General features: G+C 42.1%; 1 protein-coding gene across 1 annotated transcript; it reads left to right on the top strand.

Moving 5' to 3' along the window:
• The first annotated feature begins 1,205 nt into the window (after nucleotides 1-1,205).
• On the top strand, nucleotides 1,206-23,474 carry tbc1d16 (TBC1 domain family, member 16). Its single transcript, XM_051388484.1, has 13 exons — nucleotides 1,206-1,371; nucleotides 5,081-5,293; nucleotides 5,848-6,010; nucleotides 6,216-6,524; nucleotides 12,757-12,951; nucleotides 13,146-13,293; nucleotides 13,407-13,571; nucleotides 14,131-14,279; nucleotides 16,649-16,783; nucleotides 17,810-17,996; nucleotides 18,587-18,766; nucleotides 19,993-20,139; nucleotides 20,732-23,474. Exons 2-13 carry the CDS (start codon nucleotides 5,113-5,115, stop codon nucleotides 21,029-21,031), a joined length of 2,259 nt encoding a protein of 752 aa, XP_051244444.1. The 5' UTR covers nucleotides 1,206-1,371; nucleotides 5,081-5,112; the 3' UTR covers nucleotides 21,032-23,474.
• Nucleotides 23,475-26,769: the final 3,295 nt, after the last annotated feature.

Genomic DNA, 26,769 nt, shown 5'->3' with positions numbered 1-26,769 from the left:
AACATAATTTGTTGCACATATGTTAAATGAAGTGAATGATGTGCCACCTCAAATATCACTGTAAAAACAAATGCAGCAGGTATGTAAGAAATAAGCAATCAAGGATGTGATTTTTCCAGATTAATCTGGAATTCCAGAGTTTCCAACCTGTGCAATCCAGTAATAAGCGACATTTTTCACATCCCACCATGAACGCATTACATGAAATAGCAGAGTAAACACCAGTGATACTAATTAAGGTTCTGTTCCATTCAGGTCAAACAGAGTCAGGCTGCTGCTATTGTGCATTTTGGCTCAAAAAAAGTCTCTGCTACACTAAATGGAACAGAACCTTAATTAGTATCATTGGTAACACCTGTGATTACCTTACTATTTCATGTCAAAATGGCAGCTGTGAAAAAGGTCTACTAAAGTGAATGGTATGCAGATTAGTATATCATTGAGGACTTTTGGGCTTTGCGGATGTCAGTGCTTTCTGAGTACCATTCTAGTCATTAATGTTAATGTTTGACAAAATTGTTTAGAAAAAGTGTCAACGGTTTTTAGTGGATGAGTGTGGTTATGCCCCCAGACTATAACATTTACATGTACTGCAATCATTGTACAGTATATATCGAATAATTATATATAAATGATTTATTCAATCACCAAAATTAAAACTAATATTAAATTCTGAGTCAGGATTTTTTAAAACAGGGTTCAAAGGGACAGGTAAAGCCTCCAGCAGCTGTGAGGCGGGATGCTCTGACTCCAGCTCTGGTCCTGATGATGGACCAACTGCATTCAAGCGTTTGCCAATGACCTTTAAAACGTCACTTATGATGAAAAAGGGTCAGATCTTTAAGGTAGGCCGGGTCGGATGATGACCGAGGTTAATGTAAAATATATTAGTTTATATTATAACTGCAGTCATGACCTGATTTCCCTCCGTGTTTTTAATGTGAAATCTAAAATTCCCGGTTGCTGTGATATAAAAAAGCCTTTGACATTCCGGAAGCAGCGAAATTTCGGGGGGATTGGTCTGGGAGCTCTTCAGTCAAGTAAACAACACGACCAAGTAGCTGTAGGAAGTGAGACAACTTCGGCTTACAAATTAAAACGCCAACACCGCTTTTCTCCCAAAACGAGCGTTTATTTTGAAAGCGATAACCGGAAGTGTCATTTTTTCTGCTGTGGAAAGAGCAGCAGTCAAACGTGTGGTGTCACTGTCGGAAAACACAGGGATACAAACAAGACTACAGCTCGTAACAACTGAGCTAAATCCGGGAGAAAGGCGGTGAAACGACGCCGGTGCACGCTGCTTCGGTCCCCGGCTCCCCCGCTGAGATGGATGTCCGACATGGGCTGTAGACTTCTGCGGCGGGACTGAAGGTGAGCCGCTTGTCCCCGTTTTGTCTCTACACGCTGCTTTGCTATTCATTCATTTTCTCCTGCTGGAACAGGTTGCAAGAAACGGACACATCTCTCCCGACACGAGCCAGTGCTGTAAACACTGTTGTCTCTTAGTAGTAAAAACAAACTTTAAAGTTGCCCTGCCCTGCAAACGCTGACACGGTGAAATGTAGTTACCCCCAGCTAAGGGTTTCGGCCATGGTCTCGGCAGCTGAACTGAAATATTTATGTTGTATGTAAGATGGTACAGATGATAGTCCATGCTCGGGCCACAAACACACACAGTATATTTGTATATTAGTGTGGGGCCTGTGTGTAAATAGTGCTGTGGTGGCAAAAGCCTTGTCCCATCCTCCCTCTCCTCCTGCCAGGCGGATGCTGGCTGTCAGGCTCTGTGTAGTGATGGGCTGATGGGAGCCCACCGACATTATGGCACGCCTCTGCTGCACAGGCTGCACAGGCTGCACTGTTACTATACTGAGAGGACACCTTCAGTCAGCCCCTTTTTTTTTTTTTTTTGGTAGAGTTTTAGGCACTGTATGTATGTGGGCTAACACACCTTTCACCTGAATTCACTGTATACACCAGACTGAGCAGTATAATGTAAATACCTGTACATTGCAATGCAGTTTTCCTCATTAGTACTACCTAAAATGTTTCATTCATGGAGGCTGTAGTTTGTGGGGGTCTTATATTGGATTGCACTGCTATGTAAGGTTTTTATACTTTAATCTACTTCCCTACATATGTAAAATATAGAGCTATAGATATGTGAGAGTTATTTTTTTTCACATAAACAAACAGTTTTAATAAGAATCCCTTAAATTTCTGTCCACGATATACTGAATTTGAAAATAAACTTGTCACTGCCTTCTGGTAGGCAATTTATGTCATGGCGTTGCTGTTTCTAAACTACCTAAAGCTTTCTTGTTGCTTATCAGTTGATGTTGATATCAATTTATCTGAGATAAGCTAATATCAGCCCCGCAAATGTATCCATCAGGCTCTAGTAAAGTTTTTCTAGTAAGAGTGTAGAACTGGAGAACACTTTCCACAGAACAAAAGTATGCAATCACCTTTTTTCCTTAAGGAAGTCACCAGTTAAATGTCAAACTCACTCAGTACTGCAGGAATAATGATTTTAATATCTTCAAATATTATGAATCTCCTGTTCAGATGTGTGTATTAAATTTTAAGGCACACAGTGTATTACTTTATGACACAAAGCTCCACATAACACTTGTAAGTCCTGAAAGACGAACTATGTTTTATATGCTTTAGTATGTATCTTCAGATGTAGCACAGCCTTAAAAGTCTACACACACTCCCACTGAGTCACCCGTTAAGTTTCCTCATAACTTACCCCGGCATTTGCAGAGTCTGCAAGAACCTTGTTTTTCAAGCTTCTTTGTGGCTGCTCTCCTTTCAGCAGCCCCAGGCACGTCAGTATACAGCGCAGACGTAAAGGGGGTGTTCAGTATTGGTTCCTCTATTCAAATGTCAGCGTGACAACTTAATTAATGTAGCCCAGAGGTGAGAAGCTGAGACCCTGGGAGTTTGTGGCTTCTATACTCGCAGCTAAATTTCCATGGCGTGGGTTTCAGGTTCACATTAAAAGTTATCTTTCTGGCAGGCAGTCTGTTAAAAGGTTGCAAAAAGTTTTCTGCTGGTCAGAGTGAGACTAGACTGGGTTTAAGGATATGAGATGTTTTATGAAACAATGAGAAAGGCCAGAGAGGAGAGGCAGAGTGTGAGCACACCGAAGTGTTGACAGCATAAAAGATGAATGTTCTTAAACAGCCAGCCTGAACAAGCCCTATCAAACTGACCTGAGTGGCCCTGTAATCACATACAGACCAAAATAACCACTGGTTAGTAGCACAGCGGCAGATATGTTATTGCTGTTATGAGGCTACTGGAAACAGCTTTGTGACATGTGTGGGACTCCAGCCTGTCATTATACACATTATGTTCAGATAGCATGTTGTTCAGAGTGTGTGTGTGTGTGTGTGTGTCTCGCAAGAAATTCAGAGTATGAGGACACTGTGTTTGTCTTATTTGCATTAGTCCAGTGTTACTGAAGCAGTTAGTGTTTCAAAAGCCACTAACAGTGTCCGCTAACATTCAGTAGTGGTCTAATGTTGTGGCTTTGCGGATAGAGGAGTGGTTACTTTTTTAAGCAAATATTTAAAACTACATCCTGTTTTAGATACGTTTTCAACTAAACACAACAGAAAAAATGTCTGAAAACATAAAAATCAGTGCTGTCGACGTCATTAATGACTTGTGATTATTGCTGAGATTAAATAATCCATCTTCCAATTGTTTCAGTCATTTATCAAGTAAAAAAGCCTCTAACTTGGCTCCAGATTCTTTAATGTGATGATTTTCTGATTTGGTTTGGTTTGTATTTAAATGGAATAGCTTTGGATTTTGGATGGGAAAATGCCTCCTTGTGCTCTCAGACTTTGTGATGGCCAAGTGTTCTGACATCTGATACACTAAACGTAGCAGATAAAATAACCTAGTTGCTGCCCAAGATTATTGACATGCAAGAAAAAGCAGCTCTTTTTACAAGATGCACCGTGCGAATGTTGAAACTCTGGCCAAAAAAACACCCACCTTTTTTTTAAATGTAAGCCAAACGATGGCCTACGGTAAGTCTCTCCTCCGAGGTCATGCCTGGATGTCGTGCCAGCAGACTTCCTGTCTGGGGCCTGGCATCAGGAAGTGGGGTGCCTGCTTAATCAGGCAGAGGTAAACATGCCCTCTGAGGAAAAAGGAGGTAACATTCCTCAAATGGAGCGGGGAGTACGTGTCGTTCAGCCAACGAGAAAACAACGTACATGAAGTGGGTCCACAGATACAGACACCCACGATAAAAGACATTATTAAATCAGATCTATGTGTGGTGATTGAACTGGAGCAAAAGAAAGTTTGACTTTATTTGCTTTTAGTGTTTTTTGAGCCTGAAAAAATAAGATTCCCACTGAGCCTTTTCAAAAGGAAAGCCCCTCAGCAACACACCATACTGCAACATCAAAAGAGCTGCCTTCCTTTTCGCTCGACTCGGAGTTTGTTTCATCGCATGAGAGTTTCTCTCTGAAGCAGACAAGTTCAATGTTGGTGGTGTGACACACTGATCCCAGTTCAGCGCTGATGTTGACTACATCTGTCGGCTACTGATAACTGCTTGGAACTTCACACGGATGGAGTGAAGTGTGTTTGCTCATGTCATTGTGTGTGTACACACTGGTGTGTGAGTGACTGTGTGTGTGTGTGTGTGTGTGTGTGTGTGTGTGTGTTGTTTACAGAAGGTGGGACATGTTTAATGACACACTAGTACAGTATCCACAGATCCTGTGAATGTGTTTGTGTTAGTGGGTGCAGGTGGCAGTAAAAAGAAAATGTGGCACAGGGAAATGCTGAACAAGTACAGAGTGGAGAGGGGGTTCTGCAGTAAGGACACTGCAGTAAATACAGGCATACATGTGACAGAGGAGGTGAAATGTAGGTGAGGATCTGTGCAGTCTTATAATGCCAAGGTGTGTCACGCTTTCCTTCTATCGTGTTTCCTTTTTTATCTCATGTCCTTCGCCCTTCTCTTTTCTTCCTCTCTCGCATGCCTCTTCCATCATGACCTCCCCTCCTCTGCCTAAAACTCCCTCTTTTACTCCCAAATATCCAGAGGATGGGCCCAGTGTCCCGGTGCCTGAGGAGATGTCTCTGGGTCGGCTCCTGCGGCGTGCCTCCTCCAAGGCCTCCGACCTCCTGACCTTTAACCCTGGGGCGGGGGGCACATCGTTGCGCTCGGGCCTGGACGGCGAGATCATCTTCTCCAAAAATAATGTTTGCGTGCACCCTGCAGAGCCCCTGCCGGGCTTGGCAGAGCACCACCCAGGTTAGGCCGGACTCATGTTGAAAGTATCTTTCTTGTTGTGCCTCTTTGTGTGTGAATGGAGGTGCAGCGTGAATCCCTCACCAGCTTCCCAACCGTGAACAGCTTTTTTAGTAGTGCACAGAACACAAATATACAGAAGTCAAGCTTTTTAAAGGCTCAGATATTAAAAGTGAGTCTCAGACACACAGCATGTTCACAGCTGTTGGCCAGATGAAATTCAGGCTTTTACAATTGCTACTGTCTAACTGTAAACATTCCTCCTTTTACTAAGACTGCTTTAAGATAAAGTGAAATTATTTTAATCTTTCCCTGGAACAGCACTTCCTTAATTTCTCCATCTCTTATCTCCCGTGATCATCGCCTGTGTGTGTGCGTTGCAAGATTGCCACCTCTCTGGTTTCCATCTGTGTCGTCATCTCTTTGTGTTCGTCTCTGTTTGTCTTTGGGTTGCAGCTGCCGGCTACTTAAAAAAAGTTGTTTACTCTTATGTTACCTAATTTTTCTCACTATAATTATCCCTTACTGTACTAACTGGTTTATGTTGCCCCCTGCAGGTTACCTGTGCGTGCACACGGAGAAAGATGAAAGCCTGGGCACCACTCTGATTCTGACCTGGGTGCCCAACTCCCGCATCCAGAGGCAGGATGAGGAGGCACTGCGCTACATCACGCCTGAGAGCTCCCCTGTACGCAGGAACGCACGCCGCCGAGGCCGACGGTAGGAAAGCTATCTCTTAAAATGTGTATTCTCTCTTTTAAAAAGAATGATACATCTGTTGAAGAACACTCCTTAAAGTAATGCAGTCACAGTATGAAAACCATGGCTACACTGAGATTAAAAACATAAATAAACCGAGTGTACAGCCTTACATCATTATTATACACGGTACTGATGGTGTTTAAAACCAACCGTTCCCCCTCAGACCCCACTCCCGTCACCCAGCTGCCGCGGAGGAGGAAGAGGATGAGGAGAGAAACATTACCAGCAGCACCTCCACAGAGAGCCACAACCTGGTGGTAGAGGCAGGAGCCGATCCCTCCTCGCACCCGCAGCAGCTGCCCTTGGCGGGGGAGGAGGGTGACGAGGGTTCCTGCGAGCTGTCAGACGAAGTGAGTCGAGACAGCACCATGGGCTCGGACTCGGACACTTTCTCCTCGCCTTTCTGCTTGTCCCCTGTCAGCGAGGCCCTCTGCGAGAGCAGCGGCTCCGTCTTCCTGGACAGCGAAAGCAGGTCAGTGAGAGGGTTGAATGGGCTTCCTTCGTGATCTATGTTATTATTTTTACTCAGCAGAGTTAAGTTTAGTATTTGTTTTGTCACTCAGCAGTGGGAAATCTCCACCTCAGTCATAACTGCGCCACCGTCCCACATATTATCAAAAATCATGTCATGATGTGTTGGGCACACTGGTAGCCAAATAGTTAAGGTGCATATTATATAACTGCATTGCCACAGGGGACATTTGATGCATGTCATACCAGTCTCTTTTCCCCCTAATTTCCTGTCTGCCTCTATACTGTCAGAAAAAAAAAACTTTAAAAGAACTAGAATGTTTTTATTGCTATATTTGGGTTATAGTACCCTAATAAGGGAGTCTAATACAGGATTAATTCAACTTTAATAAATGAATATGTAATTGTTTAACATAGTCAGTGTCACATCCTATTATGACTGCTGTTCCTCTTCGTCAGTCTCATGCTTTTTTCATATTATAATTCTTTTGACATCTCAAAATTTTGAGTATTTGTGAATTTACCTCTTTAATTGACTTTTTGTTACCTTGGGAGTTCCTTGAAGTACCACATTAAATCTGGTAGAGCTGTAAAGGCATGCTGTCAGCTGTTCCAGCCCTGTACTTTATGATAGCAGCACCTTCTTGCCTTGTACATTTATGTGTATTTAATATCCCAGTTATATCTCTGTTGGGTTCTGGTCTGTATAGCCCTTTGGGGTCTAATTATGCACGCTGCTGAATCTTTTACTGCCACTTCCGATTCGGTGAGGAACACCTTAACGTTCCAGTGTGTAACATTTAGGAGGATCTGTTGGCAGAAATGGAATATAATATTCGTAGGGATGTTTTCATTAGTTTGTAAGAATGACAAAAAGGGTTGTTGTGTTTTTCGTTTCCTTAGAATGACACATTTTTATCTACAGAGATTGTTCTTCAACGGAGTCTGCCATGTCGAACCACCATGTTTCTACAGTAGCCCAGAAAGGGCAAACACTGGCTCTCGATGGGGCCTTGCACGTTTTTCTCGAGTTTTGTGGCCACCACAGTTTCTCCTACATGCTTGCAAGGCTGAACTGTATTAAAAGTACTAAATGGTTGCAGTCTGCAACTTCACCACTAGATGCCACTAAATCCTACACACTGCTCCTTTAAGAGCAGAGCCTGTTCTGTCAAATAAAAAAAAAAGCATTTGTTGTAGTAGTTCCATCCTTTTAGGGTTTGTAAAACATATAAAACTGTAATTGTCAGGAATTTTGTCAAAACTGACACATGCTGCTGATTGCTGTTGAATTTAATACAGTTTAATTCTGTGTGACCTTTCTAATTGTGATGGTGGACTATTACAACAGCAGCTAGCCTTATGGATGGAAGAGGACTACATAACATGAACATAACACAACATGAAACATGATAATGACGGCTGACAGAGTTTCTGACTGCAATTTGAATTGCAATCATTTTCTTTTGAATTAACGTCCAGGCCTTTATTGGTGACCCACTTTAACCAATTAAATGCATTTTAACAAAGCATGATGAAGCTATATTGAAAAGTCAAAGAACTGTCAAATTACTTTTTATACAGGAAGGAAATACAATACCAATTGACTTCACATTCTGTAAGATTTCATCAAACATTCAAAAGTTAGATTCATCAAACAACTGCATAGTTGCTTTTGCTGGCCTAAAGGCAGTCAAATGTGATTATATTGGGAGAAAAACATGGAATCAGCCTACAAAATACTTACTGCATGTACGTGATATGTGAACTCCCCCCAAAATGCCTAGAGGACACAGCCTCAGTGCAAAGATATACAGTATAGATGGTCTCTAGTGAAGACTACACTGATGGTATGACTTGTGTGATGTATTTTCCAGACAAAGAAGGTTATTTTTGTCAAACAAATTTAAGGGATTATGGAAGAAATATAAATCCCCTGTGTGCTGTAAGATAGTGTAACGTTGTTTGTTTGTTTTAAAGCACTACAAAGACACATTTCTCAGTCTACATGCTTCTTTTATTTGATATTATGTGGAATTGAGCACACTGCCACATAGAACAGATCCACTTCTGGCTGCACCCCACTCTGTGGACAGGATGTTTAATTGCTTCTACGCTTCCAGACAGAAAATGTCAACAGCTTTCATCTGAGAAACCTTGACTGACGTGCAATAGTAGCAGTGACCCAGATGGCTGTTTGTTCCTTTTTCAGTTACTCTAAGCTGCCACAAGGTGGAGCCAAAAAGAAAAGAATTGATTGCATGAGGGATGGATTTCACTTTGAGGCCACATGGTGGCTTACTGCACTACAACTGAATGTCCCCTGGGAGTGACAGCAGGTAGATGACTTCAGTAGGAGGCATGAAACATTATTAGAGTTCAAGATGGGTCCACTCACATAAAGCAGCTCTTAATCTAAATGTTTTATAATATCACAGATGGCCCGAAATAAGTCCCCAAATCCCACAAACCCCGAAACCTCAGTGCTTCCAGAGACTGTTCTCTAATCAAGCGAGCCATCTGGACAGCGATTGTGTTGCTGTTCGGACCTCACGGCCGTTTGACTTTATGATTCCCTCCGTGGTTGTTTCCTCACGCAGCTATTTGGCCTGACATGTTGCCCAGAATGTGTGAGTGTGTGTCAAGGAGAAAGAGAGAGAGAAAACGAGTCAGTGTGGGTTTAAGCCTTTTTTTTAACCACTCTCAGACCCCAGTTTTCTGTAAGTGCAGTCAGTGTGTGACTTGGCAGCGGTCTCTGCTTCACAGCTTCTAACCTTTACTCTGTCCTTCTCTTCCTCTGCGCCCTCTGTGCTCCACTCGCTGTTAGTGTCTCTCTGGCAGTCGTATCTATCCTCTCTTTTGCCTGTTTTTCCCTTCTTCTCTTGGATTCTCTTCTAGCCCCACATCCATCTATTCCTTCCACTGTATTTTGCATCTTTTCTTCTTGCTCATTCTCTCTGTTTTTCTCAATATTGTTTCTTTTGGTGTTGCCCACCTCTCAAATATCTTGCCCCCCTTCCCCTTCCCTTACTAAAGTCTGTGTGAAGCCCTTTGATTCTCAGTGCTCCCGGGGTTGTTGTGCTGGGCTGAATGTCAGCTCTCCGGATTAGAGCACTGAAGAGAGCGGAGCAGCAGCCAAAACCCTGGAACCCACTCAATCTCTCTTTCTCTCTCTCTTGCTTTAATTGACACTGTTAAGGGGCCAGGAACTGGAAACATGTCACTTGGAATCATTCAGAGAGAAAGAACCGCGTATGGGAGAGCGAGAGTGGATGAAAAGGGGGGAGAAAGAGGAGAGTGGTGGGAGAGAAATCCACAGCAATCTCTGTCAAGCTTCTTAACAAGTTTCTTTCAAGTTTTAACAGTAGTTTATGAAACCACTGGTGACTGTCAGTGTGTACTGGCTTTACTTGCAGGATTTTAACATGTGATTATATCTCAGATAAGTGGTTTCCAAAGTTCTTGGCTTGTTGCACCTTTTTAAAATGAAGCAGTTTCTTCTTCCAACCACTTATCATTGGTTACATACAGTTTTTTTCCTGTAATTTCTGTATTGATTTGATTTTTATAGGCTTGAAGAAGGCAAAAGAAATGAGTAAACATATTAACTTTATGTAGCAGAAAAATGTTGTGTATCCTGTTATAGTGTCAAACATTTGTTGGCCAGTAGAGTTAATGTGGTGGTGGGTGGGGGGGGTTGACACAGATCAAGAGAAAAAAGCCTTTGATGTCAAAGGAAAACGGATCTGTACAAAGTGTCGTAAATGAATGACACCCCTCCATTTAATAGAAAACACATAAATCATCACTGGTACAGCCAATTGGTCACACCTTAAATCACATATTTTAATGCAGGTATCTGGAATCAATTATAATAATCAGTGATAAGAATCAATAATAAAGGACAAAAAGTGGGGGTGCATCATATTTCACTGTAATAATCTTTAGACCCCTCATATTTATCTTTATCAATCTATTTTAAGGGTCCTGTCCTCCCTTCCTATGAGGCCTAGTCAGTCCTGGAAAAGAATACACCTGACTTGAATGTGTGCCGTTTGGGTTCTGGGATTATTAGAATATCGCATGATCAATAAATAAGTCAAATGTCAGATGTTTTTCTCCTTCATCCGAAATCCGAACTGTAGTGACCACTTTCCAGTGTGCGCCTGCAGAGCCCACACCACCCCCTTCACCCTCCCTCATCTCTCTGTTTCCCCCACCAGGGATTAGCTGAAGGGCCTGGGAGTCCCTGGAGGCCTGTAGCACTTGGTCCTGGTTCTCAGGGTGACCTGGCAGCACCTTCCCCAAGGGCATGAGTATGTGGAGAGAGGTGTTATGAAGGGCCTCGGGGCAGTTTGATCTGGTGGGACATGCTGGTTGCAGCAGCCTGACTCCATCAAAACAGCTTGTTTACATAATGTACTCTCTGTACAGTTTATGGCTTGGCTGCTGCCTACAGTACACGAACAGAATCGGGCTGTTGACACTGACAGACGTTGTTAATCAGTCATTGAGTTTCCGCTTGGATGCAACACAGTGGACGATCCTTGCTATTGTGCCAAGAATCATGTGCTTTCTCGCCACGTTTTCCATGGTTTTTGCACTTTTATATCTTTGCGGAAAAATATGCAAAAACGTTTTTTTGCACATGGGCTTAAAAGCATGCAAGAAGAGTGAAGGAAATGTCTGCAGTAAATGGACTCATAGGCCTTGTTAACACCCTGGGCTTGACAGTCATTGGAGTTATGAAAAAGCGAGTACAGTAGTCTTTTTTTAAAGGAGCTCCTCCATATTTCAGATTGCTGAACTCCCTCTCCAGAGCCCTCTGTGCCTCTCTCCCAGTCTCCTTGTATTCCACAGTCTGGTTTGTGGCGTGATACATGAGACAGAGAGCAGTAAATCACTAGATAGGAGAGGAAACTGTGCAGCTTGGATTGATCAGCCTTGTTATTTTCCCATCTGCTAACGGGGAAATGATTAGCCAGACATGATTGATTCAGGGTGTAATAGATTAGACTTGGCCTCCCTCCCTCATTTTACCAACATGCCACTTGTTTTAACCTGAGAATATGTTTATGTGGGTTAAAAGATGTGTCATTGTACAGAAGGATACTTTTAAACACCCATTGACTCAAAGCAGAGGGAGAAACAGTTCCAGGATTTATCTATAATAATAATAATAATAATAATAATGCTAATAATAATAATAATATAATAAACTACATTTTCTAATTGAATGACTTCTGGTTTTCATTTCCTAAATAGCCAATAAGTGCATTTGATAGCAAGTAGTAAGCAAATAACTTCATTTAGACGTCCACTTCTCAAATGTCAGCGGGTTTAATGCATTTCTGTGTTGGTCTGTTTCTCAGCATTAGCATGTCTTGAGACGTGTTTGAGAGTGCATTATGGTCATTAGCTATGGTCCATTCACTGTGTGTGTGTGTGTGTGTGTGTGTGTGTGTGTGTGTGTGTGTGTGTGTGTGTGTGTGTGTGTGTGTGTGTGTGTGTGTGTGTGTGTGTGTGTGTGTGTGTGTCTGTGTGTGTGTCTGTGTGAAAGAGAAGAGAGCAAGACATTGAACATGCCAGCTAGTGATTCTAATAATTAAAGAACTTGTGTGTGTTTGGATTCATATTTGTGTTGGCCACATATACAGTTAATCTGTTTTCTGTGTTCTGCGCTTGTGTATGTGTGTTTCTCTGTACATATATATGTAGTGTGTCTTTTCCCGCAGCAGAGGAACCCTCAGCTCAGGTTTCAGTGCCGGGAACAACATGCTGGCCATGGGGGGAATGACAGGGGAAATTGGACGGCAGACAGTGTGATTTGTGTGTGTACAGATTTCCTTGTGTGTGTGTGTGTGTGTGTGTGTGTGTGTGTGTGTCCTCAGAAGCCTCCATGCATTCCTCCCATTCTCAGCCTTTTTGCTGAACCGTATTGAGACGCAAAACAACAGGGTAGAACTGAGCTCTGGATAAGCCTATATGTTTGCGCAGTTATGACTGAGCCAAATGCCGCTGGCCTCTGTCTACACGATGTTTATTATTAATGTTTCACATAGAAGAATGCCACAATGAAGGAGAAGTTTTTGTGCAGTAGGGATAAACCCTGAAGTCTCATTCCTTTTAATTTCCTGGATAACATTACTCACTTCCCTTTAGCACAATCAAGTTCCAAATTAAATTATAATTCATAGAAATGTTGGGGCTTTTTGTTTTGTTTTTTTTACCAGGGAGCTGTGCGAGGAGTCTATGACCCACTCCGCAAGCTCGGCTTCGAGTTTGGACAGCCACGCACCCTCTGAGAGCAGCGGCCAGTCACAGGGCGCGCGGTGGGAGGAGCAGCAAAAGGTGCTGGCTCTGGAGCAGTTGTGTGGCGTTTTCAGGGTGGACTTGGGTCACATGAGGTCGCTGAGACTCTTCTTCAGGTCAGCCAGGAGTCATGAGTGCAATGTGTCACAATGTGTTGTTTCAGGACAGGTGTCGGTTTGTTATGATCATTTAAAAAAAAGTAGTAGAGTAGATACAATTAGAAATAAGTAAGGAATAAAAAATGATTTAACACATTCCTTGAAATTTGTTATTAAATTTGTCTTTATCATTCTCTGTTGTGCTGTTGCAGCGATGAGGCGTGTACCAGTGGCCAGCTGGTGATAGCCAGCAGAGAGAGCCAATATAAAATTCTCCACTTCCATCATGCTGGCCTGGACAAGCTGGCTGAGGTCTTCCAACAGTGGAAGTGCTGCAGGGAAACTCAGCTTAAAGACCAGGTCGGGTTACAGTCCAAAAATGCCTGTTTGGCCTCAAATTTTATTGAGAAATGAAGGAATATTTCAGCTTTTTGTCCTGAGTTTTCTATTCACATTTCCACTCTTTCCGTCAGGTGTCAGTTGAGAAATCCTGCATGCAGTTTTCCATCCAGAGGCCCACCCTGCCGTCAGCTGAGACCCACCCAGAGGAGAAGCTTTATCGGCGGCTGGACGTCACCACCTGGCTGCGTCACCTCAACCACAGTGGGCAGGTTGAGGAAGAGTATAAGCTACGCAAGGTATTGTCTGTGTGTGTGAATGTTTTTTACAATCCTGTAGGGGTCTACACATCAGCCTCACCTGCTGCTGTCTATAAAGTCACATTTTCTTTCCTCTGAATCAGTGGAAAGTCATTTTGAAAGTCATCCCCATTGTGTATAGCTTTCAGTTTCAATCTGCATCCCCAGTCTGTAAATAATGGGAGGGTTGGTCTTGGCCAATGTCCCCCTGTGAGTCATTTCAGTATTCTGTGTTTGACTCAACTGAAGTTTTACCATCTTACTGAAATGACTCACTGGCAGTTAGATTGTGACCAAGACACTTCCTTAGTAAATACTCAAATGCAGGAACAGAAGATCACTGTTTTTGCTGGACATGCACATTACACAGGGTTTAAGTTTCGTTTTTGCAGCATTTTGCACTCACATCAACTGTAGTTCGGGGGGGGGTTGAGTGTAGTCTGTCCCATCTACACTACTGTCTGCATACAGTTGGATATGTTCTCATCCATTAGAGTCCTTTGCTGTGGTGCCCCCTGTTTGCCCTTTGTGCTCACTCTGTTTGTTCACTCTCTGCCAGGCCATCTTCTTCGGTGGCATTGATCCATCCATCCGTGGCGAGGTGTGGCCCTTCCTGTTGCACTACTACAGCTATGACTCCACCTCTCAGGAGCGGGAGGCCTGGAGGCTGCAAAAACGTACTGACTATCATGACATCCAGCAGAGGAGGTGGGGAACAGGGAAAGAAATACATATGTGTGTTATATAGAAATATGGGGGATATTTTCTGGCTGCTGATAACGTATAAAAAGAACATTTTTCTAAGGTTTATTTGACAGGGAAATCAATTAGATAAGACACAGCAGTATTCTTGACACTGTTAAACAGCAGGTAAACTGACACATGGCTGCAGTATCGGCTGCCAAACGCTCAGACAGTCAAACATTAAACCATATGTGAGTCTGCCGTGGCTTCTCTTCGCAGCCGCTGCACAATCAATAGGCACAATCAGGGAAGTGTTAAAGGGAGGTGCCGGGTGTGAAATAAAAGGTCTCTGGAGAAAAAACATGTCAGTGCTTATCAGATAATACTCATCAGAAGGAGAGGAAAAAACAACTCACACACACACACACACACACACACACACACACACACACGTGAGCACATCCCTGAGTCTATTGTCTTCACCCCACCAACCAAAAGGTTGAGTGTGCACATATTTTCACACATTGAGCTGCTCTGTCTATGGTGAATATGATAATTGGACAGGTTTCATCTGTATGGCCTATTAACATTTTGAAGTCGGGTAATTAGAGCCCTTGTTCTGACTCTGATGTGGATTCCTTTAAAGACCGTTTGACTAGAGCAGCCTCCAGGGCCAGTAGTTGATCATTAGGAGAAAGGATACATGTCCAGGGTTTTGGTCCTCATCTCCTAACCATGTGTCCTTCCCTCAGCTGGGATAACTAAGCAGCTGCAAGTGGAAGCGATGCAGCTGTAACGAGTAAAAACACTTAGGTCAACAGGCAGGGAGTGAACATTTAGGATATTGTCATTATGGAAAAAATTCTACAGAATCACCAAATGGCAGACTTTAGATGACCTTTCTTTTTTCTTTTTTAAAAAAAGATTTAATGTATTTATTGGTTTTAATTTTTTCAATAATAAATAACCAGGTAGAGTTTCCAGGTAATGCATGACACGCCGCATGCTTCTAATAAGAGAATTTACTCTCTGGCTGGCTTGGAGAAGAAGTGCTTGTGTTTCATTTTTCATGCACCAGTAGCACTTTTTCGGTTTAGATTTGTGCAAGAAAAGAGGAAGTTTGCTCTGTCAGTAACAATTCAGTTTCCATCATCATATACATTTTCTGTTGATCGACTAATTGCTTGATTGTACAAATCTGATTCATGAGATTATTCACATGGCTGACCATGTGAATAATCTGGTGTTTATTAGTGAGTTTTACCTGGATCTTATTGTATCATTCTTTGTACTTTTTGCCATTTTGTGTGTATTTCTTTGTTGGGATTTGTGTAGGAAAAGGCATTGCAAATTAGCAAATTAGTCTGTAAATAAAAGAAAATGAATAAAAATATACCATTAGTCCAGGGCAGTGGTACGGCGATGTTCCTGTAATATGTAATATTCCTATGTTAATTTTATCACACCGGCCTCAGAAATATAAAGTGATGAAAACCTGTACTGAACTCCTGAGTAGCATCCGAGAGAGAGAGAGACCAACGACACAAACACTCAGCACTGAAACTAAACAGTTGCGTGGCGTTGCATCAGGTGTGCACTCATTATTCCTGGTGGGGCTACATGGAAAACAAACAGTGTTAATTAAATCCCCTCTGCTTGTTAGGACTTGAGTACACTAGTACCATACACAGAGTACATTGCTAATATGGTCCTTAACATTTAGAGGGATAGATGGGGGTTTTATGCTTGTGGTATTATCCTCAGTGGAGCTCTTACGGGTGAGATACCCCTTCAGTCCACTGCCTGCCCACCCCCGCATTTCTTAGCTCATTTGCAGATAACCATTCATGTTTTACACCAGAGTAACATTTGAGGTAAAGTTTATTTGATGCTATTATTATTATTATTTTTTTTTAATTGTAATTACCTTAATTTCCTTAGAGATTTTGCAGTAAAAACTTTCCTAAGTTTCTGTCTTGTTAAATTGTCACAACTTTGGAAACTTTGAGGGGTTCTCAGAGAGCGCAGACCTCCACCAAAACCAATAATCCAGTCTCCTATGATACGCAAATCTGCAAGCGCAACCACTATATATGTCTGTATTACAATTGCTCTATTTTGCAGTGTTAACAAAAGTTTAATTATTTGTGTATCCACCCTGTAATTGGGATCAACTCCAAAATGTAATGGGTTCTACCTTGGCCAATGCTACACTGAGAATCAGGCCAGTATTTTTTCCGTAATCCTACTGACAGATAAACAAACAATCAGCACCAAAAACATAACCTCCTGGGCGGAGGTCACTTGTCTTAATAAAGCGGCAGCAACATTCAGTTTTGCTTTTTTGTATCTAACTTTTCCATTTCCTCCTGCTTTTTGTGTGTATTGTTCAGATTGTCCATGAGCCCGGAAGAGCACAGCGAGTTTTGGAGAAAGGTCCAGTTCACAGTGGATAAAGACGTGGTGAGAACAGACCGCAGCAACCACTTCTTCAGAGGAGAGAACAACCCCAATGTGGAGATCATGAGGTCAGACCACAATCACTCTTCATTTTCCCCCTTCATCTTTTAATTATTTTGTTCCTCCCCCGATCTCTATCTCTGTCCTCTCCTTCTCTCACCTTCTCTCAATCCATCGTTATCATTCCCATTCCTCAGCCCAACGCACAGGCGTACCTATTCATTTCATATTCTGAACCCTGGGGGAGCCGCAAATGAGTTTCATGCTTTATTGACTCTGACTAAGCCGTCTGAGCACTTTTGATGCATACTCAGAGCTAATGGCTTTCTAAACGAGGAGCACGAGGATTTAAATAGCATATTAGTTTAGTGACTCTCATCGAGGCTCCTGGTGTTTGTCTAGGTATTATGATGTTTCTGGGGCAGGGTGATACCAGCGCTGCACATGTCCACATGGAGAGCACTTATCTCATGCTTCCTCAGATATCTTACATCTATTGTACTGATGTGTCACAGATAATTTTGTCTGGCACATTCAAGATACTACTCTTCTTGTGATTTTCCAAACACAAAACTACTTCAAAGTCTGCTTCCCTGTCTTAGTTTTTTTTTCCAAATGATCATTTTTTTCTTTTTAAAAATATCACACTAATAACAATAAAAATGTCCTCAAGATTTTCCCTTTGTTTATACAAGCCTTACTAATGCATGAGAGCTGCCAGGAAGTTTACTTCAAAGTAGTATCTATATACAGAAAAAATGGGGGAAAAACAAGAAAGATCATTAATTAGCTCCCTGGTTACCAGAGGAGTTGGCATAGCAACCGCTAAAGCAGCACTTGTCATGTTTTTTTCTGGGCATTACCAGCAATGCTGAAACACATGTTGGATCATTCAGTGTGAGTGTTTGGGTGGGACCATTCTGTTCAGTGGTTTGGCCGGGCTGCTGCAGGGTCGTGAACTTCTCTTTATTAGAGACTAAAAAAAACAAACAAAAAAAAGCAAAAATGTAAGTGTTTATGAGAGTCGCTAAATTGTGTTAGATATTCTTTTTTTTTTTGCTGAGATGGTACAACTGTGGCTCTTCTTGCCGTAGGCGGATTCTGCTCAACTATGCAGTGTTTAATCCTGACATGGGCTACTGCCAGGGCATGTCTGACCTGGTGGCCCCACTGCTCACTGAGATCCAGGATGAAAGCGACACCTTCTGGTGCTTCGTCGGCCTCATGGAGAACACCATCTTCATCAGCTCACCACGTGATGAAGACATGGAGAGGCAGCTGGTAGGATGTTTCTGTGTGTGTGCCTTTGAGTTAGGCAAAATGTCAGGTTGTAGCATAGAACTAGAAAAAAGATGGAATTATGCTTCTGTAGAGATGTGGACCCGTGTGTTAAGTGACTTGATTGGTTGATCCAACATCCAGTTTGGAGATTATCTCTATTTTTTTGGGCATACATTTCAGAATAGTAGTACTGCCACAAGTGCTCTTCTAGCAGAGCAGTAGAAATTCCCCTTCAAGGCACTTATTATCATTGCCCATCTTGTTATTGTCCATTTATGATAATGAATGCAAATTCTTTCTCGTGTCTTTAACAGATACAGTTACACGTTCACTGGGGGATGAATTAATTTCGATTTCCTGATTTCGTGTATGTTTTCTCTTCATTGTGGTTTGATAACTGTGACTCATCTGCTACCTTGTGAATCCATATAATATATAAAAGAAACGCACACACAAACGTGTCAGAACACCTGTGTTATTTTGCTTATGTGCAGCCCGGATAGGCTTAATTCCAGCCTAAGAATACTAAAATACCACTAGAAAATGTTGTGTTTGTAAGACAGTGTGTGCCCTCTCTGACCTGCCCCCAGATGTACCTGCGGGAGCTGCTGCGTCTCATGCTGCCCCGCTTCCACCAGCACCTGACCAGGCTGGGGGAGGACGGCCTGCAGCTGCTCTTCTGCCACCGCTGGATCCTGCTCTGCTTCAAACGAGAGTTCCCCGACACCGAGGCTCTGCGCATGTGGGAGGCCTGCTGGGCACACTACCAGGTCAGGGCAAAGTCCGAACGATTCCTTTGCATACACAAGTTTGTAAGAAAAACTTTACATAAATGAGCGGACAGATGCGTTGGCCGGTTTCACAGCGGCACCAAATTTTGGATGATTTTTCAGTGCGCAGATAACATTGTCTGCAATAAAAAGATTCCACGTTATTCCTTTAAATCCTGTCACCACCGACTATTGTAATCCTCTAAGTTCCATTTAACATGTCACATTACTTCTTGGTTTTGGAGGGGTTTAATGGTTTAATTCAACACGGATTAGAGAGTGTTTCATTAAAGATTCAACATATAAAATCCCACATTTTGATTTACTTTAAATTGATACATTTCAATACTTCCTAAAAGCATAACAGCTGTATAGATGTATATTAAAAACTGCTGTAGATATGTGTATATATACATATAGTGTATTTATGCAGTGCATTATATTCTATATATTTATATCTGAAGGATGGAAGCTAAAGCAGAGTCTTTAGTATAAATCCCCCCTCTGTCTTGAATCAGAAAATTTGTGTCTCTGTTGTGCTCACTGCCATGACACAGAGCTTAACACCTCCTCTCACTGAGGCAGAGTCAAATATCAGTCTTTCTGCTTCATGCCTTCTGTTCACACTCACTGCTAGATGTTCTGAAGTTGAGCTACAGGTGCCGATGGAGGAGATAGCGGAGTGAAACCTCGGTTTAGACAGTTGAATATCACATGGGCCAGAAGGAAGAATTTCTGATTGATATCTGATTTTTCTGTGAAAAGGGAGGCATCAAATATTATTGCCATATATCACAATAGATTGTTCTTGCTGGCTTTTGTCTTTTAGAATAATTAGATTTACATACACTTGGATGTAATAAACAACATTACTCCCCACATACGCACAAAACCACAGTACAAAAAGTCATCCAAGTGTGAAACTTTCACTTGCTTTTTCAAACTAAGCCCTTAATTCACTTTGCATCTTTAAGCTCAAATGTACAAATACTAGACACTTATAATTAGCATTTTTCTTGAACTGGACAAAAAAATGTTTTGTGCATATCTGCTCTTTATCTCTCATTGCTCTCTAGTAAGCCTCAAAACTAAATACAGAGATCTGAGACCACATTGTCATTGCATTTTGGGATGCTAATGTATGTCTTTCAGTTCCCAAAGAACTTGGAGTTATTCCTGCCTTTGTCTTCCAGTATTGACCTAACCCTCTTTCCCTCTCTTCATAGACGGACTACTTCCACCTGTTCCTGTGTGTGGCCATCATTGTTCTCTACGGGGAGGATGTGACGGAACAGCAGCTCGCCACTGACCAAATGTTGCTCCACTTCAGCAACCTCTCCATGCACATGAATGGAGAACTTGTGCTACGCAAGGTATCACAGTCACGATTGTGTTTGCATGGCTCCATTTAGTTACTCTGCACCTGTGTACATGGGTATCCATTAATCTCAGAATATAGTCTGTGGTTAATGAGCACACTCAACAATTCCTCCATCGACTGCTGCATTACATTTAATTCAAACTAGTGTGTTTGCATCAAGCAGCCCTCCCCAATGCTGCAGCAAAGCAGCTCTGGTATACTGTAACCTACCCACAGAGGCCTTGAGCTACTAAATGGGATGCTGCCATGCCATGCAGAGGATTTATGATCTGCATCCCTGCTACTGAGTCTTTGCCTATGTCCTCATGTTTATGGATGCTGTGTTAGTGCTGCTGCAACCACAGGCAGCGAGTTCATGTTAGCATGCAGCTGGTGTTACTCCTTTTGTTGTTGCCTGAGATTTTGCACCCAGAGCAGGCACGCCGGCATTTTAGCTTTAGGTAACGCACCACAATGCTGACCTTGACGTTGTTTTGTTATATTTTAGCTGGGAATCAAGGGTATTGATTTATTTTAATGTTTTAAGGCACAATGTTTGATATCTTCAATATATTTTAGTTCATCTTTTCTTCCTGTTCCACCAGGCCCGCAGCCTACTCTACCAGTTCCGCCTCCTCCCCAGAATCCCATGCAGCCTACATGACCTCTGTAAACTGTGTGGTCCGGGGATGTGGGACAGCCGCTACATCCCCACTGTGGAGTGTTCTGGTGAACATCCAGACTCGCAGAGCTGCCCCTATGGAGGCACCTCCACCCCCCAGCCCTGCTCTCCCTCCCCGTCATCCACGCCCTCGCCCTCACCAAACCCCACCCCCACGCCTCCGTTAGAAGGGAAGAAAGGCTCCAAAACCCGGGATATTTTCACCTTCCGGAAACAGTCATGAGGTGGAGGCGATGGGGAGCTTTGCTGGTCTTGGCTCATGTTAGTACAGCGAAGGTTTGGATCCATCTGCTGGATTCCTGACCTATTTGTTTTTTTTTTCCACAGTCCCTGCTTCTAGTTTCACTATTACTGAAGATTTTTGTCACTTGATCCTTTCATGTGGTGCAGCGTGGAACACTGCCTTACCAGAATGTTATTTGCAACGTTCAGCATCACATGAATCTGCAATTAAGAGGGTTTTGATGCCAGATAAGCCGTAAGACAAGGGGCTGCTTTCCTCTTGTAGCAAAATGGACAATCACCAGGCATTATGTAGGTCCGGGGCTACTTCAGGTTCGAGTCTGCTGCTGGCTTGGCATACTTCCATGGGCTTTATGGGCAGGGGTCACATCAGGGTCTGAGGCACCAGCCAGAATTCGTGCAGAATCTGACCACGGGTCAAATGAAACTGGAGATTCATTCACAAGACTTGAACTTGAAAAAAAAAAAATGTTCCTGTGTTCTCACAACGGAATATTTGTGTGAATATCAAATTATATGTGCATATCTCAAGTCTGAGCAGGACATTTTTAACATGAAATCCAAACCCTGTGCTAACAAAGAAGGGATAACCTACAAATGGGATTATAACAAACTGACGGTACTTTTAATTTTAGTTTCATTTCATTTTCAAACAAGTGAATGTTTGCGTTTATATCAGCAAAGTTACAAATATTTAGCAATATTATATCCTTGCATGAGCGATTCTTGACATTATAGAGGGCACAACATGTTTGTTGAAGAACACTCAAGCCCAAAACAGAGGTAAGAATGTGTTTACATGACAAACACATCATGATAGGGCTGCACATATTTCCTCATCAGATTGTTGTAAGGAACATTCTCATAATTTCTCTCTGTTAAAATGTTGTTTCCCGACAGGCAGGAGGAAGCTAGGCGCATGTTTCCTTCTGATAAAGTCCGGCGCAGATGTTCATTTTACCTGTCGATCAAGAGGAGCTTAACCATTTACACATTACCATTATAATATATAGTATGAGTTTCCTGTCTGAGGTAGTGGATGGATATGACAGCGCTGTCTGCCAAAGAAAGCATAGATCATGGTTTTACCCTGACAGAGAAATTGAAGGCCTTGTGTTTTACTTGAAATTTTTGTCTTCTGTGTCGAACCATGTTTAGACAGGGTTGTGAAAAATCGTCAGCATGGTGTTTTTGTTTTTTTTTCCTCCTCACTTTCACCTTTTAAAATGAATGACAAACGCACTATCAACACTAAGAATCAGTCCACATGAATGTATCTGGGTTTTGTTTTTTTTATTCTTCTCACTCAACAGTGTGAAACTCTTCGGTGTGCGTGGGTGTGTGTATAAACTGGAGTGACCTCGAAACATCTGGTAATGAGTTGGACTACAGCCGTAGAAGCCCCCTCCCACTACCAGTCTCTTTAATTATAGCAGTCATCACAGGGGAGAACCTGGGAGAAGAAAAAAGAAAGAAAAGCTGGTTGTTCTGGGACTCGTCAGGAAAAAAAAAGACAAGAGAGATTGAGAGAAAAGGGACGATTTAGGCTTCGTACAGGGATATATCGTGATCTCTTGCCTCTGTGATTTGCAAGTCCCAGATGTAAAGATTGTCTCCACTCGGAGGCTTTTCCCTGAGAGCTTTTGAGTGACACTCCTGGGGGGTGAAAACATCTTCAAATTGCTGCTAAAATGTAACATTAAGACCTTCAATCAGCCCCCTCCTCTCTGTCTCTCTCTGTCTCTCTCTCTCGCTCTCTTTCTCTTGTGGTCTCTTGCTCTCTCACTCCCTCAGCAAGCAGTCTCTGCAAATGACATTCATTCATCTGCAATGCTCTTTTTCCATATTAGATATCATGTGCAGCTGCGTGCTGGAAATGCCCGCAGAGTTTTGAAGATGGGACGGCTGCGTTGAAATGAGCAAAATCTAGAGATGCACGATGGGGAAAAAATAATCAAACGATGTGTGTGCGTGTGCGTGTGTGTGTGTGCGTGTGTGCGTGTGTGTGCGTGCCCTTTATGAACTCATGAATTTTATTAAAATCCTCATTGAAATCACATTGTCTGCACAGGCACTGTAAGTCACAAGCCTAATTAATGACTACTCCTATTTAAAGGGGTTTTTGATCAGTCGTCACTGAATGTACAATGTTGCTGTTAAGCTCCATGATATGCTGATGTATTACTGTACACACTCAGAAAAAGAGCCTATTCTTGGTATTAATAAAAACACAGTCGTACTTAAAAGAAACATCTGTAGAAAATGGTTTACTGAACAATAAAATGTACCAAGCATACAATTTATAAATGCCTTTCTGACAATAAATGACTTGTGATTGTAATCTGATACCAAGTAAAAACAATGCTGGGATTTACAAAACCTCCACCGATACTTTTCATCATTAAACACAAGTAATAGCATAACATCTGTGTATTGTTTTGTTTAAGTAAACACAAATATCAGGATAATATGCTTATTATCAAAATAAAATGTAGTGGTATATGGTTAGGTAGATTTTAATGTAACTGAAATATGCAGAAGCAAAGATTAATGGAGGTGCTTATAGCGTCAGTGCATTTTTGTTTGCTGCCAATAATACAATTATAATAATACTTCCACACTGTAGAAATACAATATATTTTAAGAGGCTTTTGGAGACATCAGTTTACTGATTGCATCCATTAAAAAAAGCAGGAAACAACACATCAATTCCAGTGTCTTAAGACAGTGATGCCAGTAAATACAAACCTTCTCTATTAATTGGAAAATAGAGCATCAAGACTTGATCTGGTGGCACTTTTTAGAGCTGTTTGAGATATTCCCTGTCAGTAATATGTCAAATGTCAGACCAGGACATTTTTCTATAATTCACACAATATGGAGGAGCTGCACATAAGGAGACATGTAAATTAAATCCCCAAAACGTACCTATAGCTCAAATTGTTCACTGGCCTTTCTTGTGTTTGCACCACAGTTCTTTGAGCTAAAACTGGCTCTTTTATAAATTCTCCTTTGCAGGGCATTGTGGGCACATTTTTGTAATTGGCATGCAGTTACCTTAGCTTGTGGAAATAAACTGGTTTCACTTGCAGAGCAGCTAATTTGCTGGCCTGCATTTTGGGCTCTCAGCTGCTGAAAACAACCTGTATACGGCTTTTAAACATCAGGCTACATTTGTAAAGTTTTTTAATACAAATGTAGTTACAAGTAATAATCAACTTCCCAAATTTCAGAAATCCGCAGCACCTGACCAGCTTTGGTACCTTCAATCCAAAGCACTGACTCTCCCCTGAACAGCTAGTATAAGATAAGATGTTGTTTTGTAGTGTGCCTTCCTTTAGCTCTGCAAAGATGAAAAAGGTGAGGTGTGAATTCTGCCTCACAGGGGATTTCCATTCCAGTTTTCTGACAAACAATACAAGTCCTCCCATGAGAAAAGGCAGCAAAGCAGACGCCGTGTTTTCTAGAGTTTAACCCTAAACGATTTAGTACAGTCTTATCAGCCTGTGCTGTTTGTTTGTGGCTGTTTGACGGTGTGTGCGTTGGGTAGTGTCTGATGGCTCAGGCATTTGACAGCGATCAACTGACTGCCACGTACAGCTGTGGAGATAGCATCAGACACCATTGTCAGGTGGCTGGCTTCTTGAAAATTTTAGGGGAATTGCCTCTGGCAGCGCAGGTATTCTGGTTTAGTCATAGAGCGATTTCAGAAAAACAAAACAAATTTTCCCTGGAAGTCCCAGTCACATTATGGGATCCAGTGACTAAACAGCCAGGAGTTTTTTTTTTTTTGTTTTTTTTACTGAAATCCCCTTTCATTCGTTTTGTCTGTCTGTTTTAACCCTGTTGATTAATGTGAGACGTCACTGGGATGAGTATGATAAGTTTCAAAAGGAAAATGAGTTGGAAATTACCTTAACCTATACCCCCCGAAATCACCCAGGGATTCTCTACTGTATGTGTGATTATTCTGCCATCCAGCCTCTGATGTGGGGGCCTGCCTGCCTGCAATTACAACCCATTAGCCCCTGATTGATAGCTTCTCTGAGGGCTAATGCATCGCTATAGCAGAAAACAAGATAAAGGGAAAATGACAATAAATACATAAATGAATAAAACGCCACTTCCCATTACTCAAACCTTTGGCCTCTTTGCGTCATTTTAGTGACTAATGCAGTTTTTATCCACAGAAAGAACTAAATGACTGTATATGTGGATGATGGAGCAAGGCATGCATCCACTGAATGCCATAAAAGCACCAAGTTGTAAAAGTCTTCCTGAGAACTGCAGTGCTCGTTGGAGACACTTTGCTTATTTCGACACTCTCATTAGATTAGAGAGTTTATAGTACCCATGTCACTATGATTGATAAGGTCTGTGGTTTAACAGACAAAAATGTGTGCCCAACCGGTTGTTCCTGGTTACAACCTCATACTGCAGACATTGGTATCAGTAACCTACGCAAAGCACTCGGGCTCTGTGGAGGCTCTTTGTGTTGGAGTTGTACTCAAATACTCCGTCTCTGCTCTATCAGTCTTTACATGTGCATCACACATTAAATCCTGCCTATGTACACATCTGTTATTGCGTCCCCTTTTTCCTCAACCCCCCCACCCACGGATAGTTCTCCTTGTTGAATTAGAGCCCTCCTCTCCCCCTCCTCCTCCTCAGTCCTCTAATTTCCCCCCGCTCTCTGACTGAGTGACAGTGTGGGGCCTGGCTACTCTCCTGTCGTGAGGCCTGCATTGAATGCTGGGTTATTGCCCCCTAATTATCAATTATAGGGCTCGTCTTCCACACCTGGAGCAGGCCAGGCTGGGAATGAGCTCAGCCCATTAGGATGGACCTCCGGCTGGGCTGTTTATGGAGGGGGCTGGGCTCTACCCTCTGGAGGTGTTAATGGGCCTTCCAGGGGTATAGTCAGCAGGCTGATCCTGAGTGTCTGATAACAGAATGAGCTTCATGCTGCACTGCTGTTGGGATTTTAATGATTATTTCTAGTATAGATACATGTAATTATTTGTCATTATATACATAGTTTTTTTTCATTCCGTTTAAAAATTTGTAGATCCATTAGAGATGGATTAAAGGGGCACTCCACCAATTTTACACATTAAAGTCAATTTAATAGTCATGAGGATTACTGCACGTCCTGCAAAAACTGTTGTACAATGTTTTCTGTTGCTCTCTAATTGCTTTCTAAAGCCTAAGAAAATTACTGAAGTGACATCACTTGAGTATCTTGGCTTGGTGAGAAATTGTTAAAGAGAAAGCCTGGAAATGTGGAGTTATATGGACATTCACCAGACAAGGAGAGGGTCTAATAAATGACACTAATGAGTTATAAAAAAGTGTAGATTTCTGTGTTTTTGGACCCATATCAGGGTCTAAAAGATTCCAAATGTTTGATATTTCATTGCCATTACTTTAGAATTAATAGTGCTTTGGTGAGTTCGCATAAAACAAAAACCTCTGAACATTACAGCCACAGTGGATACATAAAACACGTAGTAAAACATAAAATGACCATATTCACACATTAAAGACTGGAATTTGTGAACATAAACACTTAAAAACTGTTGAATTAATGAATAGTAAAACAAGTGTTCCCATTGGGATCCTCTCAGCACCGTAGACCCAGCATGTGTACTGCTGTGCCATTACAGTGTCCCATGATAAATGGTCTTTGTTTTCTACTAACTCTCTCTAACTGTATCT

This window comes from Dicentrarchus labrax, unplaced genomic scaffold (genome assembly GCF_905237075.1).
Source record: "Dicentrarchus labrax unplaced genomic scaffold, dlabrax2021, whole genome shotgun sequence".
NCBI lineage: Eukaryota > Metazoa > Chordata > Actinopteri > Moronidae > Dicentrarchus > Dicentrarchus labrax.
The sequence above is the reverse complement of the archived record's forward strand: the minus strand, read 5'-3'. Positions and strand labels throughout refer to the sequence as shown.